The 19,411-nt window shown below is 39.8% G+C and overlaps 1 protein-coding gene across 1 annotated transcript in view; it reads right to left on the bottom strand.

Moving 5' to 3' along the window:
• The window catches only part of LOC106612296 (cationic amino acid transporter 2), an 87,061-nt gene that overhangs the window by 9,153 nt on the left and 58,497 nt on the right, over positions 1 to 19,411 (bottom strand). The window contains exons 2-7 of the mRNA XM_014213334.3: positions 13,766 to 13,953; positions 13,372 to 13,405; positions 12,672 to 12,846; positions 10,215 to 10,416; positions 3,631 to 3,786; positions 3,347 to 3,512 (exon numbers count right to left, since the gene is read on the bottom strand). Coding sequence (XP_014068809.1) covers positions 3,347 to 3,512; positions 3,631 to 3,786; positions 10,215 to 10,416; positions 12,672 to 12,839 — 692 coding nt within the window. The 5' untranslated portion in view covers positions 12,840 to 12,846; positions 13,372 to 13,405; positions 13,766 to 13,953. The remainder of the gene's footprint in view (positions 1 to 3,346; positions 3,513 to 3,630; positions 3,787 to 10,214; positions 10,417 to 12,671; positions 12,847 to 13,371; positions 13,406 to 13,765; positions 13,954 to 19,411) is intronic.

The raw sequence follows: 19,411 nt of genomic DNA, 5'->3' as shown, positions 1-19,411 counted from the left end.
GCACAAATATTCAGACCCTTTTGCAACGAGACTCAGAGTTGAGCTCAGGTGCATCCTGTTTCCATTGATCATCCTTGAGATGTTTCTACAACTTGATTGGAGTCCACCTGTGGTAAATTATATTGACTGGACATGCTTTGGTAAGGCACACACCTGTCTATATAAGGTCCCACAGTTGACAGTGTATGTCAGAGCAAAAACCAAACCATGAGGTTGAAGGAATTCTCGGTAGAACTCAGATACAGGATTGTGTCGAGGCACAGATCTGGGAAAGGGTACCAAAACAAGCCACTCCTCAGTAAAAGGCACATGGCAGCCCTCTGGAGTTTGTCGAAAGGCACATAAAGGACCTTCAGACCCTGAGAAACAAGATTCTCTGGTCTGATGAAAACAAGATTGAACTCTTTGGCCTGAATGCCAAGCCTCACGTCTGGAGGAAACCTGGCACCATCCCTACGGTGAAGCATGGTGGTGGCAGCATCATGCTATGGGGAAGTTTTCAGCGGCAGGGACTGGGAGACTAGTCAGGATCGAGGCAAAGATGAACGGAGAAAAGTACAGAGATGATGAAAACCTACTCCAGAGCGCTCAGGACCTCAGACTGGGGCAAAGGTTCACCTTCCAACAGGACAATGACCCTAAGCACACAGCCAAGACAACGCAGGTGTGGCTTCGGGTCAAGTCTCTGAATGTCCTTGAGCGACCCAGCCAGAGCCCGGACTTTATCCCGATCTAACATTTCTGGAGAGACCTGAAAATAGCTGTGCAGCAACGCTCCCCATCCAACCTGACAGAGCTTGAGATAATCTGCAGAGAAGAATGGGGGAAACTCCCCAAACACAGGTTGTCACGACTTCTGCCCAAGTCGGCTCCTCTCCTTGTTCGGGCGGCGTTCGGCGAACGACGTCACCGGTTTTCTAGCCATCGCCGCTCCATTTTTCATATGTCCATTTGTCTTGTCTTGTTCCATACACACCTGGTTTTCATTTTCCCCCATCAATCTATATGTATTTAACCCTCTGTTTCCCATCATGTCTTTGTGTAATTGTTTCATGTTATGTGGTGTTGGATTTATGCACTTGACTTTTATTTATGTTCCGTGTTTTGAGCGTGTTTGATTAATATAGTGCTCTCGTTTTGGAACGGAAAATAAATGTGAGCCTGTTAACTATTCTCTGCTCTCCTGCACCTGACTTCGCCTCCAGTACACACCATAACACAGGTGTACCAAGCTTGTAGAGTCATACCCAAGAAGACTCAAGTAAAGGGTCTCAATACTTATGTAAATGTGATATTTAGGTTTTAATTTTTGATAACTTAGCACTTGTGTGTAGATTGATGAGGGAAATACAATTATTTCATCAATTTTAGAATTAGGCTGTAACGTAACAAACTGTGGAAAAAGTCAAGGGGTCTGAATACTTTCCGAAGGCACTGACTGTAGATGTTAGGTTCCTGGAGAGGTCACAATATAGAACATACAGTTGAAGTCGGGAGTTTACATACACCTTAGCCAAATACATTTAAACTCAGTTTTTCACAATTAATTTAATCATAGTAAAAATTCCCTGTCTTAGGTCAGTTAGGATCACCACTTTATTTTAAGAATGTGAAATGTCAGAATAATAGTAGAGAGAATGATTAATTTCAGCTTTTATCGCTTTCATCACATTCCCAATGGGTCAGAAGTTTACATACACTCAATTAGTATTTGGTAGCATTGCCTTTAAATTGTTTAACTTGGGTCAAACGTTTCGGGTAGCCTTCCACAAGCTTCCCACAATAAGTTGGGTGAATTTTGGCTCATTCCTCCTGACAGAGCTGGTGTAACTGAGTCAGGTTTGTAAGACTCCTTGCTCGCACATGCTTTTTCAGTTCTGCCCACACATTTTCTATAGGATTGAGGTCAGGGCTTTGTGATGGCCACTCCAATACCTTGACTTTATTGTCCTTAAGCCATTTTGCCACAACTTTGGAAGTATGCTTGGGGTCATTATCCATTTGGAAGACCCATTTGCGACCAAGCTTTACCTTCCTGACTGATGTCTTGAGATGTTGCTTCAATATATCCACATAATTTTCCTGCCTCATGATGCCATCTTCTTTGTGTCGTGCACCGGTCCCTCCTGCAGCAAAGCACCCCCACAATATGATGCTGCCACCCCCGTGCTTCAGGGTTGGGATGGTGTTCTTCGCCTTGCAAGCGTCCCTCTTTTCCCTCCAAACATAACGATGGTCATTATGGCCAAACAGTTCTATTTTTTTTCATCAGACCAGTGGACATTTCTCCAAAAAGTACGATCTTTGTCCCCATGTGCAGTTGCAAACCGTAGTCTAGCTTTTTTATGGCGGTTTTTGAGCAGTGGCTTCTTCCTTGCTGAGCAGCCTTTCAGGTTATGTCGATATAGGACTCGTTTTAATGTGGATATAGATACTTTTGTACCTGTTTCCTACAGCATCTTCACGAGGTCCTTTGCTGTTGTTCTGGGATAGATTTGCACTTTTCGCAGCAAAGTATCTCTAGGAGACAGAACGTGTCTCCTTCCTGAGCGGTATGATGACTGCGTGGTCCCATGGTGTTTATACTTGCGTTCTATTGTTTGTACAGATGAACGTGGTACCATCAGGCATTTGGAAATTGCTCCCAAGGATGAACCAGACTTGTGGAGGTCTGCAAATGTTTTTCTGAGGTCTTGGCTGATATCTTTTGATTTTCCCATGATGTCAAGCAATGAGGCACTGAGTTTGAAGGTAGGCCTTGAAATACATCCACAGGTACACCTCCAATTGACTCAAATTATGTCAATTAGCCTATCAGAAGCTTCTAAAGCCATGACATCATTTAAAGGCACAGTCAACTTAGTGTATGTAAACTTCTGACCCACTGGAATTGTGATACAGTGAGTAATAAGTTAAATAATCTGTCTGTAAACAATTGTTGGAAAATTACTGTGCCCTGCACAAAGTAGATGTCCTAACCGACTTGCCAAAACTATAGTTTATTAACAAGAAATTTGTGGAGTGGTTGAAAAACGGGTTTTAATGACTCCAACCTAAGTGTATGTAAACTTCCGACTTCAACTTTATATATATAGGGTTGCAAAATTCTTGTAACTTTCCCAAACTTCCCTGGTTTTCCAGAAATCTCGATTGAAAGATTCACGCTAATATTTCCTGCAATTAACATGGCTATAACACGCTCACACACATTTGCCAGTAGAAATGTGTTCAACAACCACTGAAGTTTCTAGCAAGTTTGGTATGATGAATGGATATCTCATGTATTGTAATGAAATGTTTGTACTGTAATCAAACGTTTAGATTGTAATCAAACATGGTTGCATACTGGAATTCTGCTGTAGCGTTGATGAGCACCTCCTGACTGATCTGCCAGTTACCGATGTCTCCCTTGACGAAGCCCGCTACAAAGACAAACAGAAGAACCAGGATGTTGACGGCCGTGAAGATCTTGTTGACTATTGCCGATTCCTGGACACCAAAGGCCAGCAGACCTTCACAGGACAGAAACACGAGAAACATGTGTTCATCATCAGTACCAGACAGTTTTAATGTCTCTATGTTGTTAAACGAACCAATGATCAATCAGTCAATCAATCTGATTTAGTTTACCTGCCAGGAGCATAATGAGCCCAGCAGCAAAGAAGTCGGGGTATTCTGCGAGGCCCGGGAGGCCCATGTAAAGGTTTTCTTTGAAGAAATTCCCCATGACGTTGCCGATGAGGTCATCAAAGGTTCCGCTCCATGCCCTCGCCACACTGGATGTCCCTGACAGGATAATGATGATGTGTGACAATAGATGGATCAATCAATCAACCCTTTACACTGGTGGGAATCGGCCTTTATGGATAGGGCTAAATTAAAATGTTTTTTTTACAGAAGACACATGAAAAGCATATACATAACCATGGTAGCAATTGGAAGGTAACAGTTTAGAGATAATGTGAAAATTATTAGACCAAAGCGAGGACACAACAGTTCACCTGACACAAGACTGAATCCAAACATTACACTGTTGATTTAATGCGCATTTTACATTTACTGTACTTTTTGCCACATTTGTTGACAACAAAATCTGAAAATAGTCTGGATACATTCAGTAACATGATGAGAATATTCCTGGAAAATGTGGGGTAGGTGCAACATAAGACAAGAAAATGACACGGGTTTGATTGAGAGGACTAGCTGCTGTCTCAAAGTGGCCACACATGTCCACAGTTTCGAAGTAATTATAGTTTTCAACTATAAGGTGCTTTTTAGAGCTCTAATACTGTAGCTGTGCCATTGGGTAACTAGAGCAGGCAGACGTGTAGTTGTTTTGTTGGGAACACAACCCTGCATTCCAGCCATCACACAATTACTGTTGTTGTTTATGGAATCCAAAAACTGCCCATTATAAATCGCAATCTGGTGGGCATGATTTGAAAGCTTGTTCTATTGCCAACATGACTAGCTAAGTTATAAAATACGATCTTAGATTGCTTTCACAAGGCAATTCAGAGAAACAGATCATCATTTTTGATGTGGTTCAGAACAATCCAGGGTATGACACCATGTCATCTTGTAACATTAAACATATTGATCATAAATGTTGACACTGTATATGACATGAGTTTTATGATACGTGAAGTGCCCATTTGGACTCAGGGGTGTAATGACGTCAAAGTGGTATTTATTATAATCCTCAACGTATCATCTTTCAAAATACATTGAGTCCTTTTAATTTACAGCATTTCCCTAAACTCAGACAGATTTTTTTGCAAAAGTTGCCCAATTAGCAGTTAGGAAATGGGGTAAAACCCCATTCAGCCCACTACGTTCCAATTTAGGCGATTTTCATCTTCAACCCATATACGGATATGTGTGTAAAGTGCTTCACGATCAAGCCATCAATCAGTACTCATCGTTTTATCACGCAGTGTCATACATCCCTGAGAAGATAACGATAAGAGAAGAGAGTTCATTTTGAATCATTATTTTACTGTGTTGTGTTATATCGTACATACCCAGAGCACAGAGAGCGCCCTAGAGGGTAGATGTCACGCCCTGACCTTAGAGATCCTTTAAATTCTCTATTTGGTTAGGTCAGGGTGTGACTAGGGTGGGAAATCTATGTTTATATTTCTTTGTTGGCCGAGTATGGTTCCCAATCAGAGGCAGCTGTCTATCGTTGTCTCTGATTGGGGATCATAGATAGGCAGCCCTTTTTCCCACCTTCAGTTTTGGGATCTTGTTTTTGTGTTGTATGTATTTGCACTCCTAGCTTTACGTTCGTTGTATTGTTTATTGTTTTTTGGTGGTACATTTAAAATGAAAGAAAATGGACGCCTACCACGCTGCCCCTTGGTCTTGATTGAACGACGGACGTAACAGTAGATATGAATGTGATTGGTTAAATTTGGCATTAAATGTGATTGATTAACCTTAGGTAATTGACTTCAACTATTTAGACTCTTAATTATCACATTTTGTTTTTATGGGTCAGTATCGCCCAGGAGGTGCTAACTTAACTGCCGTGGAGTTGTTTTTAGGAGCACAGTAGCATCTCCTGGTTGAAACTCCAGACGAACTCCAATGCCATACAACTCTTCTTACGTGGCCTCCAACTGCTCTTAAATGCAAGTCAAACTAAATGCATGCTCTTCAACCGATCGCTGCCCGCACCAGCCCGCCCGCTCAGCATCACTACTCTGGATGGTTCTGACTTAGAATATGTGGACAACTACAAATACCTAGGTGTCTGATTAGACTCTAAACTCTCCTTCCAGACTCAAATTAAGCATCTCCAATCCAAAATTAAATCTAGAATCGGCTTCCTATTTCGCAACAAAGCCTCCTTCACTCATGCTGCCAAACATACTGAAACAGGTAGGGAGCAGGTCTCGAACCATCGACCTTCTAGCCCGAAGTCCAGCGCGCTATTGACTGTGCCGCACAAGCATGCTCGTGCGGCAGAGTCGATATCCGCACTTATAAACCCAGGGTCGTTACAATACCCTCGTAAATCTGACTATCCTGCCGATTCTTGATTTCGGCGATGTCATTTACAAAATAGCCTCCAACACTCTACTCAGCATATTGGTTGCAGTCTATCACAGTGCCATCCGTTTTGTCACCAAAGCCCCATATACTACCCACCACTGCGACCTGTATGTTCTCATTGGCTGGCCCTCGCTTCATAATCGTCGCCAAACCCACTGGCTCCAGGTCATCTATAAGTCTTTGCTAGGTAAAGCCCCGCCTTATCTCAGCTCACTGGTCACCATAGCAACACCCACCCGTAGCACGCGTGGGTGCCGCCTTTCCTTTCAGTTCTCTGCTGCCAATGACTGGAACGAATTGCAAAAATCACAGAAGCTGGAGACTCATATCTCCCTCACTAACTTTAAGCACCAGCTGCCAGAGCAGCTCACAGATCACTTCACCTGTAGATAGCCCATCTGTAAATAGCCCATCCAACTAACTCATCCCCATACTGTTTTTTTGTTGTTGTTGCTCCTTTGCACCCCAGTATCTCTACTTGCACATTCATCTTCTGCACATCTACCACTCCAGTGTTTAAATTGCTAAATTGTATTTTTTTCGCCACTATGGCCTATTTATTGCCTTACCTCCCTTATCCTACCTCATTTGCACACACTGTACATAGACTTTTTTTATTTTTGTATTTTTGTATTTTCTATTGTGTTATTGACTGTATGTTTGTTTATTCCATGTGTAAATCTGTGTTGTTGTTTGTGTCGCACTGCTTTGCTTTATCTTGGCCAAGTTGCAGTTGTAAATGAGCACTTGTTCTCAACTAGTCTACCTGGTTAAATAAAGGTTACATTCAATAAATAAATACAAATTTGAATTAAAAAAAGGTATAATCTTTGTAAATGATATCATAAAAACCACTGGTGGACTAATGTCATACATGCAGCTAACTTAAACATATGGAAATGTCTGCTCTACCCAAAATTACAACGAACTAATTGCAGCATTACTGCAAAAATGGAAGAGGAAAGTGGAAGGGGGAGAAAGTAAGGAACTTGTCTGTCGGCCCTGCATTAAAGACCATAATTGGTTAAAGAAAATTGTGATGAATAAAAATATATACCAGTTTCATTAAGGACCAAAAAATGTACAGCAGTGCCATATAGATTGCAAAATAGTTGGGAAGAGATTTTTGACGTACCGATTCCATGGCACATGGTTTTATGAACTGATACGCAAACTTCACATTTTTAAATTTAAATAATTATTCAGAATTCTTTCAGCCAACATAATGTTATTTATATGGGGGATACAACCTTCCCCGCTCTGCAGATTTTGCCACGAAGAGGCAGAATAATTAGATAATTTGTTTTGGTAATGTCCATATGTAGCTTGTTTTTGGTCGCAGATTCAGAAATGGTTAAAGAATTTCAATATTTACCTGGAGCTAACTCTGCAGATTGCACTACTGGGTGATCTGAAAAGTCATAGTCAATCGATCAATAATATAATAATTCTTTTAGCAGTAATGTTTATTTTCAATTAACAATCTGTACAAAGAATGAGAATATAACTTTTGTGAAACATCATAGCACAGTTAAAAAAATATATGACAAATATAAATCTAAAATGGATGGTGTTAAGAGATAGATGTAAGGGGTTGAATGGAGCTGAAGGTTGGGACTAATAACAACAAGATAACTAATGTAAAACATACTGTGTTCGTAAAACGTATATAGTTTAAAAACTGTTTTGAAAGAGTACAGTTTGAAAGTTAAGGCAAATAGAAATCAAACCGGATGGACATCAGAAATACATGAGAGAGGTTGAGGGTAGAGGAAGGACAAGAGTTAAAAACAAACAAAATAAAACTATTGTAAAATAGACTGTGTCCATAAAATGTATATAGTATGTATAAGCTCAGAATACAGGCCTAAGTGTTGTTGTTCACTAGTTTACTCTAATTGGGGGAGGTGTAGTAAGGTTGGAGGGTAATAAAGGAAATATATATTTTTTAAAGATGTGTATATATATGTATGTATATGTATATGTATTTATATGTTTGCATGTATGTATGTATGTATGTATGTATGTATGTATGTATGTATGTATGTATGTATGTACTGTATGTTTACCATGCCAATAAAGCACTTAAATTTTGAATTGTGAATTTGAATTGAGAGGCAGAGAGAGAGAGAGCGAGAGAGAGAGAGAGAGAGAGAGAGAGACAGAATTTGTACAGCAGTGTTTAAAAAAAAATAGAAATATTTCACCTTTATTTAACTAGGCAAGTAAGTTAAGAACAAATTCTTATTTACAATGATGGCCTATCAAAAGGCAAAAGGCCTCCTAGTATATTTGAGTTTAACCACAATATTTGTTGTATTATTTGTTCTGTCTTTTTTGGTGGATTAAATTGAAATTGCAACCACATTTCTATGGCTTATATTTATAGTGATATTTGGGAGATGATTTCCTTTTCAAATAACTGAAAGTGAGAGGTTGTCATCTGAATAAAGGGGGAAAAAGGCTTTTCTTGAACATAGGGTGAGACATTCTTACTATTAGCTAGAGAACCAGTTCGGATTTAAGTATAGCTTTTGTATGACTGAAGTGAGAGGTCTAATGCTTTAATATTTAATCATTTCTGCACTCCAAATTCATATTCATTATATAAATTAGGCCCGTTAAATTTTGTCTGGCTTGATGTTCCAAATAAAGTGGAATATTTTTTTCTCATATAATTTAAAAAGCAGGTCGCTAGGTGTAAGCAAGACCATAAGACAATAGGTAAACTGGGATATGACTAAAGAGTTAATCAGGGTAAACTGGGATATGACTAAAGAGTTAATCAGGATAAACTGGGATATGACTAAAGAGTTAATCGGGGTGGTTTTCCACAAATGGAAAGGTATTTTCCTTTCCATGGTAGCAAGATCTTATCTATTTTTGCAAACTTTCTCTTAAAATGTATTGTAGTGAGATCATTTCTTTCTTTCAGGTTATGAATACCGTGTATGTCCACGTCACCATCAGACCATTTTATTGATAAACTACACGGTAATGTAAAAGTAGTCTTTTTGTGTGATCCAATACATAATATAGTACACTGATCATCATTTGGTTGTAATCCAGAGAGGTTAGAAAAAGTATCTAGATCCTCTATGAGGCTGTGGAGGGATCCAAGTTGCGGATTTAAAAGAAAACATGAATCGTAAGCGTACAATGACACCTTGGATTTTAAGCCTTGGATTTCTAATCCCTTAATATTATTGTTGGATCTGATTTGAATAGCTAGCATTTCGATGGCCACAATAAATAGATATGCCGATAGTGAACAACCTTGTTTTACTCCTCTTGACAGTTTAACATTTTCTGAGAAGTCGCCATTCTTTACTCTTTTACACCTAGGGTTACTATATATGATTTTAACCCATTTTATTAAAGATTCTCCAAAATGTAAATGTTCCAGGCATTTATATATAAACTCCAGTCGCACTTAATCAAAAGCCGTTTCAAAGTCCACTATGAAGAGCAGGCCTGGTTTCCCAGATTTTTCATATTGTTTTTTTGTTTCCAGTACTTGCCTTATATTATCTTCAATGTATCGTCCATGTAAAAAACCTGTCTGATTAGAATGAATAATGTCCAACAATACCTTGAAAATTCTATATATTTTTCTAGAATTTTTGCATCACAACACTGAAGTGTAAGGGGCCTCCAATTCTTTAAATGGACTGGATCTTTATATTTGGACTGGATCTTTATATTTCTCACTTTGATTCCTTGCATGATTCTTGCCATTCTCCTTTGACCTCTCTCATCAACAAGCTATTTTCACCCACAGGACTGCCTCTGACTGGATGTTTTGTGTTTGTTTGATCATTCTTGGTAAACCCTAGACACTGTCGTGCGTGAAAAGCTCAGGAGGGCGGCTGTTTCTGAGATACTGAGTCCGGCGCGCCTGGCACCGATGATCATACCATTATCAAAGTCGCTTAGGTCACACGTTTTGCCCATTGCCTCGATGCCCGTCTGCCTGCTTTATATAGCAAGCCACAGCCACGTGACTGTCTATAGGAGTGATACATTTACGTGAACGGGGTGGCGTACCTAAAAACTGGCCTGTGAGTGTGGATCAGATAGGAATAGTTCACTCCCAAAATCATAGTTAGGAAAACTCCTGAAGTAGAATGAAGTAGTATGCAGTTGTATCTTACCTATGACGTAGGACAGCAACAGATTCCACCCGGTAATAAACGCCAGTAGCTCTCCCACCGTCACATAGCTGTACAGATACGCAGACCCCGTTTTGGGGACGCGGGCCCCAAACTCAGCGTAGCACAAGCCGGCAAAGATGGAGGCCACAGCAGCGATGAAGAAGGATATGATGATGCTGGGACCTGACGATGTCCTAGCAACCTAATAGATATGATAATCAATTAAATTGATTTTATAAATCCCTTTTTATATCAGCAGTTTCCAGATACCCGGCCAAAACCCTAAAGAGCAAGCAACGCAGATGCAGAAGCCCAGTGGCTAGGGAAACTCCCTAAAATATTATAGAAAGGTCCAGACACAGTTTTTGTGATTTCACTTTTTTTTACTTACCACAACCAACAAGTCACTTCCTCATCCTCATTGTGCATTATATACAATTTCATGTGTACACCATCTAGAGACCTGCATCGCTATACCGAGAACGTTTGACAAATTTGGTTATTTCTGGAGCATTTGTTCATGTTTTTTCAGAGCACCCGTACTGCACAGCGAGAATGAGGAAGTGAATCACTGGTTGGGGTAAGTTTCTCAAAAACAAATGAAATCACACCCTTTTACGCTGCTATTCTCTGCTTATCATCTATGCATAGTCACTTTAACTCTACCTACATGTACTGTACCTATTACCTCAATTACCTCGACTAACCGGTGCCCCTGCACATTGACTCTGTACCGGTACCCCCTGTATATAGCCTTGCTATTGTTATTTTACTGCTGCTCTTTAATTATTTGTTAATTTGATTTCAAATTTTTTACTCATCTATTTTTTACTTAACACTTATTTTTCTTAAAACTGCATTGTTGGTTATGGGATTGTAAGTAAGCATTTCACTGTATTCGGCGCATGTGACAAATACAATTTGATTTGATTTGTTTTACTTAACAAAACGCACATCTCAGTAGGTGGTCCAGATATACTCATGACATGGCACAAGTGGGGGTGGTGGGGGGAGGGTGATGACATCAGAGGGCAGCACCAGACCAACTTCCTGGAATGGCCTACTCCTTAAAGTTTGCAGTTGTGTCTAAATAAAAACACTATTTTGCTCAAAACATGTTTTTTTTTAACCCTTAAGTGTTCTTACTGTATTTATAAGGTTCTAAAATAGTTGGAGTATATCTTTAAATATATTCAACCATTATATTGTAAGATGGATGTCACGCCCCCCTCCCCCCCCCCCTGCCACCCCCCCAGGCGTCAAACCTGTGATGGATTGAAATCTATATATTTTTTATTATACAGTACCAGTCAAAAGTTTGGACACACCTACTCATTCAAGGGTTTTTCTTTATTATTACTATTTTCTACATTGTAGAATAATAGTGAAGACATCAAAACTATGAAATAACACATATGGAATCATGTAGTAACCAAAAAAGTGTTAAACAATTCTAAATATATTTTATATTTGAGATTCTTCAAAGTAGCCACCCTTTGCCTTGATGACTGCTTTGCACACTCTTGAATGAATCTACATATCTGCCAAATGTTGTGTTTTTATCACAAACTGAACGATTATTATGCTTCACTATAGTTTATAGTTACGTAAAAGTGTTACATTAAAATGTTGGGTTAAAGTGTTACGTTAAAGTGTTACGATAAAGTGTTACGTTAAAATATTACGTTAAAATGTTACGTTAAAGTGTTACATTAAAGTGTTACGTTAAAGTGTTACGTTAAAGTGTTACGTTGAAGTGTTACGTTAAAGTGTTATGTTAAAATATTAAGTTAAAATGTTATGATAAAGTGTTACGTTAAAATATTACGTTAAAATGTTACGTTAAAGTGTTACATTAAAGTGTTACGTTAAAGTGTTACGTTAAAGTGTTACGTTGAAGTGTAACGTTAAAGTGTTATGTTAAAATATTACGTTAAAATGTTATGATAAAGTGTTACGTTAAAATATTACGTTAAAATGTTACGTTAAAGTGTTACATTAAAGTGTTACGTTAAAGTGTTACGTTAAAGTGTTACGTTGAAGTGTTACATTAAAGTGTTATGTTAAAATATTACGTTAAAATGTTATGATAAAGTGTTACGTTAAAATGTTACATTAAAGTGTTACATTTAAATGTTATATTAAAATGTTACGTTAAAATGTTACATCAAAGTGTTACATTAAAGCATTACATTAAAGTGTTACATTAAATTGTTACGTTAAAATGTTACATTAAAGTGTTACATTAAAGTGTTACGTTAAAGTGTTACCTATGGCTAAGTGTTAAAGTATTAAAAAGTGTTGACAGGTAAACGTGAAAAAATGTAAAAGGATAAATGCAACAATCAGATATGTATCCATATATCGCCCCCTAGGTAATCCCCACACCCAGAGCCACTAAGTCAACAGTGTTAAATTAAAATAAATGAGTTAACTAAGAAGAAGTTGTATCCATACCTCTCCAGAGAGAACATAGACCCCTGCCCCCAGGGTACTCCCCACCCCTAGGGCCACCAGGTCCAGAGTTGTGAGACAGCGGTTGAAAGTGGACTCCTCCCCCTCGGGCTCCAGAGGTTTTCTCCTGGACAGGCTCCGTACAAAGGAGCTCAATGAGTGGCAGGTCATCCTTCTACTGGGGTCAGGGGTTGGGGGAGGAAGAGGGGGGGATGTAATGAGAGAAGAGAGAAAAGGGGATCAGTGGGGGGGATCAATGGGGGGGGGTCACCCCTAACACCGAATCATTCCTGACTACATGATGTTCAAGAACATTACTTTCTAATAAGTTCAAAAGTTACATTGAAGAAAATACATTTAAAACTGTCTGTCTTTACCACAGTTTATGACATAAAAACATTTCTTCAAAGTATTTGAAAGATCAGCAGTATAATATCAGAAACATTATCAATAACCTTTATCAGATTCCATGTATTTCATGAAGTCTTCTATATGCAAACCATGATCTTTGTAAATCCACGGTAAAATCCATAAGCTACTTTATGGACTGTCCCTATCAGTAACATTCTTACACGAGGCACGCTAACTCCAAAAGTTCAGCACCACTGAGTGACAAGTTTGCATTCTTCTTTTAAAACGGCCCAAAATCACTATCATTAATCTACCAAATAATAAATACATCAATATTTGTTTGTCTGCTTACCTGTTAGTGAGTGATTCCCTGCTACAGAGCTGTGCTGTGTTTAGGAGAGACAATTGATAGTGTTGATTATTCCTTCCTTCAATCACTTAATTATTTTATGCCTCCTCCTTTATCACCTGCCTGACAGAAGATTGCTGTTGCTTGTCATTTTTCTCCTGATGCCCACTGGCTCTATAACTACGCAATAACCTGCTACATGACTGATGACTCTAGCCAAAACTTAACTTGACAACTTTTATCCATAGGATAAACCTAAATGAGTCAAGTATGTAAAGAAATATTTACGGTATGTAATGTAAATACATGTTAATTAAACAGATATGTCATATAAAAACATGTATTAGGAATGTAATATCTAATAACAGGTGTGTGAATCAATAGAATGTGTACTCACCTTACGATAGAAGTTTCATGTTGTCATGTGTTCTGAGACGGAACATTGAGAATCAGAGACATTCCATTCAGCTCTCACTCTCTCTCTCTCTCTCTCTCTCTCTCTCTCTCTCTCTCTCTCTCTCTCTCTCTCTCTCTCTCGCTCTCTCTCTCCACTGGGTGTTCTGTAGGTCCACTGCTCACTCCTTCCTTACATTGGAGAGTACAAAAAAAGATGGGGGAAGAATGAACCAGAGAATGATCCGCTAGCTAAATGCCACTGTCTCGCAGGAGAATATATACAGTGGGAAATGATTGACACCCTGTTTAAAGATTAGCAAAAATTAATGTATAAAATATGTAAATAATTCAAATACTGAGCTATATTGTATGCTCCAAACATTTAGGAAATTATTTTATTTTATACTAATACAATTGCTCAGAGAAAGAGATTTTGTTTAACTATAAATATTTGTTTTTCTCAAAAAGGTAGGGGTCAAAAAATTTTAAATTTCTCACTTTGCGAGAATAACGCCTACCTTTTTGAGAAACAAAAATATGACTTGCTAAACAAAATCTATTTCTCTGAGCAATTGTATTAGTATATAATAATACAAATTCCAAAAATGTTTTATCATACGATGTACAGGTAACTGCCAAAATAAAGGAAACACCAACATAAAGTGTTTTAACAGGGTGTTGGGCCACCATGAGCCAGAACAGCTTCAATGCACCGTGGCATAGATTCTACAAGTGTCTGGAACTATATTGAAGAGATGCGACACCATTCCTCCATGAGAAATTCCATAATTTGGTGTTTTGTTGATGGTGGAAAACTGTCTCAGGAACCACACCAGAATCTCCCCTAAGTGTTCAATTGGGTTGAGATCTGGTGACTGAGACAGCCATGGCCTATGGTTTACATCATTTTCTTGCTCATCAAACCATTCAGTGACCACTCATGCTCTGTGGATGGGGGCATTGTCATCCTATGGGGGCATAGCAATGGTAGCCAAAATAATGGGCTGCCCAGTATTTTTATACATGACCCTAAGCATTATGGGATGGTAATTATTTTATTAAATCAGGAAGGGTATCAATAATTTCGGACCCCACTGTGACTGTCTGTCCACACAGTTTCTTTCTCAGGGCACACCACGGCACACCCTGCATGGTTGCCCTGTCCCTATCATCTCAGTTAGGTCCCAGCCAACTCAGGAGACAAGGTTATGTTTTTCTCTGCAATGCAGTTCCCAGCCAGCTCTCTGTCAGCAGCTGAGAGGCAGCCCTAACTATCAACCCTGACAGATAATGTCAAAATAATCACTATTAACTAATAGGTAATGTCATTATTATCCCTATTGGCCTTGTTAGCGAGATTATTAAGATGAGGGAGAGAAAGAGAGAGCAAGAGTGACAGAGAGAGAGAGAGAGAGAGAGATGGCAGATAGAAAGATTGAAGAGAGGGGGGGTCGAGAGAGAGGTTAGAGAATGAAAGAGAGAGACGGACAGAGAGAAAGAGAGACAGAGAGAGAGAGAGAGAGAGTGAGAGAAAGAAAGAGAGAGGGAGATTGAGAAAGAAAGAGAGAGAGAGTGAGCGAGCGAGCGAGAGAATAAAAGAGAGAGAGAGTAGAGAGAGAGAAAGAGAGAGAGAGAAAAAGAGAGAAGGGGACAAAGCTGCTTTCATGGTTTATAACCCTGGTTCGGGCTGCACACTCTGTGACTGTGGGGTTGTTTCGTTTTCTTCCCCCCTGAGCCTCCTCTCGTCTCCCATAAAGGGATTTCAGCCAACCCTAATCCCTCCTGACGTCCACCTCCCTACCCAGGCGGCTGGCCGTCAGCCCGGTTTCTAACACACCAGAAACCTTTTTTTCTTCTTCTTGAGGCCTCCATTATTATCTAAATAATGAGAATTCAGCCCATCTGGCATTTTTCTCAACTGCCCTACGGCCAGTCCGTTTCTGTCACTAACCCAGGCCTGCCTCTCCCCCCCTGGCCCACCCCTGCCCACCTGCCTCAGTTGACGCCCGTGTACGTTTGATCAATCTCCTCATGGCTCAGGCCTCCTGCCCCAGGGCCCCATATCTGCACATCTCAATAACACGGATAAGTTCTTCAGAGTACCAGTAATGATATTGGTAATGTTAAACCACAGAGGTGTGCTTCTGTGGAACACACACACACACACACACACACACACACACACACACACACACACACACACACACACACACACACACACACACACACACACACACACACACACACACACACACACACACACACACACACACTGCTGCTGTTGCTGCTGTGGAACAGAACAGTCATGGCTCTCTCTCTCACACACACACACAAACATACACACACACACACACACACACACACACACACACACACACACACACACACACACACACACACACACACACACACACACACACACACACACACACACACACACACACACACACACAGACACAGATACACATACACACACACACACACTGCTGTGGAACGGAACTGTCATAGTTTGTGAGCAAGGTTTATAAGCAGAGAGAGATCGCGAGGAGACAGAATCACACTGAATCTCAGGAAAGTCCACATGCATACTGAGGCAGTGTCCCAAATGGCACCCTATTCCAAATACAGTGGCACTACTTTTGACCAGCGTCCTATGGGCCCTAGTCAAAAGTAGTGCACTATAAAGGCAATAAATAGGGTGCCATTTGAGACCAGGTTAGAATCAAGTCACTTCCCTGTGTGCTCAGACAGTGGGTTTTAACATGGAGTGACAAGTAACAAGTCAACCTGACAGATTGTACATACAAAAATGCATTCAGGCAGGAAAATTGCATATATATTTATAAATATCACAAATTGAAAAGCTGCTAAGTTCTCTCTCTCTCTCTCTTTAATCTTACTAGTTTACTGTCTCTCTCTTTTTCTCCCCAACAAACACCACTCTATAAATACATACTTTGAATAGAGTCTTTACCTTTTCTCAAGTTCGCCCAGACCAAGACTGCTATTTAATTGTTGTTGTTGTTTATCCCGAGTGGACGGACAAATATAACCGCTGTCTGTGTTTACTCTTACGAGGGCAAAGTGATTTTTACGGCCATATATACAAGGCTGTGTTGTGTGACCCTCCTACTCACTAGATTTAGCGACAAAGTAGCCTTTCTGACTTGGCTGCTGAGTCTGGCTCTTTTTGGCCCATAATGTCCTCATTATTACACACAGGCTGAGTCCCAAATGGCACCCTATTCCCTATGTAGTGCACTACTTTTGACCAGAGGCCTATTGTCAAACTACATAGGGAATAGGGTGCCATTTGGGACATATCCACAGTCAGGACGACAGGGTGAGAACTGTGAACAAATCCCGTGCTGAATGTCAGAAATTCTTTTGTGCTGTACACTCTACTCTTTAGTTTTTTTTTGGTTGAACCCACATACTGTGGTCACACGGGAACGTAAATGTTATTGATAAAAAGTGGGGCTTTAGTTTTTTGGGGGATGTCTTGTGACTTTGTGATGGAGTTGAACAAGTTGAGATACAGAGATGTGAGGGTGGGAACTCATATCTGTCAAGGAATCTGATGAAGTGTTCTATGTAATGCGGTTCTGAAGCAACAGAGAGCAGCATATCAAATCAAAGTTCATTGGTCACATACACAGACTTGCAGATGTTATCGCAGGCGCAGCGAAATGCTTATGTTTTTAGCTCCAACAGTGCAGTTATATCTAGCAATACAATAAACAAAACATTTTTAAAAAGCAAGAAATTAGCAAATATCAGAACGAGCAATGTCAGCTAGTGGAGGCTGTTTAACAGTCGGATGACCTGGAGATAGAAACTCAGTTTCTCAGTCTCTCGGTCCCAGCTTTGATGTACCTGCACTGCCTCCGCCTTCTAGATGATAGGGAGGTGAATAGCACGTGGCTCAGGTGGCTGAGGTCCTTGGTGATCTTCTTGGTCTTCCTGTGACACCGGGTGCTTGTGGGCGGTGCAGTTGCCGTACCAGGCGGTGCTACAGCCCCACAGAATGCTCTCAATGGTGTATCTGTAGAAGTTTGTGAGGGTCTTAGGGGCCAACTCGAATTTGCTCCACTGCGGTCCCCGTCGATATGGATGGAGTCGTGCTCTCTCTGCTGTCTACTGTAGTCCATTATCAGTTCATTTGTTTTGTTAACTTTGAGATAGAGGTTATTTTCCTGGCACCACTCCACCAGGGATTTCACCTCCTCCCTGTAGGCTGTCTCGTCGTAGTTGTTAATCAGGACCACCGCTGTTGTGTTGTAAGCAAACATGATGATTGAGTTGGAGATGTGGGTAAGCCACGCAGTCATGGATGTGCAGTGGAACGGCGATTGCGTCGTCAGTGGATCTGTTGGGGCGGTATGCAAATTGCAGTGGGTCTATGGTGTCGGGTAAGGTGGAGGTGATATGATCCCTAACTAGCCTCTCAAAGCACTTCATGATGACAGAAGTGATTGCTATGGGGATAGTCATTTTTATTAAATTTTTTGTTATTAAAGTTGTATTTATTTTTTCCTTTTTTCCACAAACAAACAAACAAATAAAAATGTAATAAAACATTGTACAGCATTAAAACATTGAGCCTGACATCTAAGCATATCCTCCAATATAGCACACATACACAGTCAAATATTATCTCACAAGCTACAGTACAGAACTAAATGGGTTCACAAGATACAGTACAGAACTAAATGGGTTCACAAGATACAGTACAGAACTAAATGGGTTCACAAGCAACAATACAGAACTAAATGGGTTCACAAGCTACAATACAGAACTAAATGGGTTCACAAGCTACAGTACAGAACTAAATGGGTTAACAAGCTACAGTACAGAACTAAATGGGTTCACAAGCTTCAATAGAGAACTAAATGGGTTCACAAGCTTCAATACAGAACTAAATGGGTTCACAAGATACAATACAGAACTAAATGGGTTCACAAGCAACAATACAGAACTAAATGGGTTCACAAGCTTCAATACAGAACTAAATGGGTTCACAAGCTACAATACAGAACTAAATGGGTTCACAAGCTTCAATACAGAACTAAATGGGTTCACAAGCTACAATACAGAACTAAATGGGTTCACAAGATACAATACAGAACTAAATGGGTTCACAAGCAACAATACAGAACTAAATGGGTTCACAAGCTACAATACAGAACTAAATGGGTTCACAAGCTTCAATACAGAACTAAATGGGTTCACAAGCTTCAATAAAGAACTAAATGGGTTCACAAGATACAATACAGAACTAAATGGGTTCACAAGCAACAATACAGAACTAAATGGGTTCACAAGCTTCAATAAAGAACTAAATGGGTTCACAAGCTACAGTACAGAACTAAATGGGTTCACAAGTTTCAATACAGAACTAAATGGGTTCACATGCTTCAATACAGAACTAAATGGGTTCACATGCTTCAATACAGAACTAAATGGGTTCACAAGCTTCAATACAGAACTAAATGGGTTCACATGCTTCAATACAGAACTAAATGGGTTTACAAGCTACAATACAGAACTAAATGGGTTCACAAGCTACAATACAGAACTAAATGGGTTCACAAGCTTCACAAGCTACAATACAGAACTAAATGGGTTCACAAGCTACAATACAGAA

The sequence above is a fragment of the Salmo salar genome, chromosome 09 (genome assembly GCF_965601325.2).
Source record: "Salmo salar chromosome 09, fSalSal1, whole genome shotgun sequence".
NCBI lineage: Eukaryota > Metazoa > Chordata > Actinopteri > Salmoniformes > Salmonidae > Salmo > Salmo salar.
The sequence above is the reverse complement of the archived record's forward strand: the minus strand, read 5'-3'. Positions and strand labels throughout refer to the sequence as shown.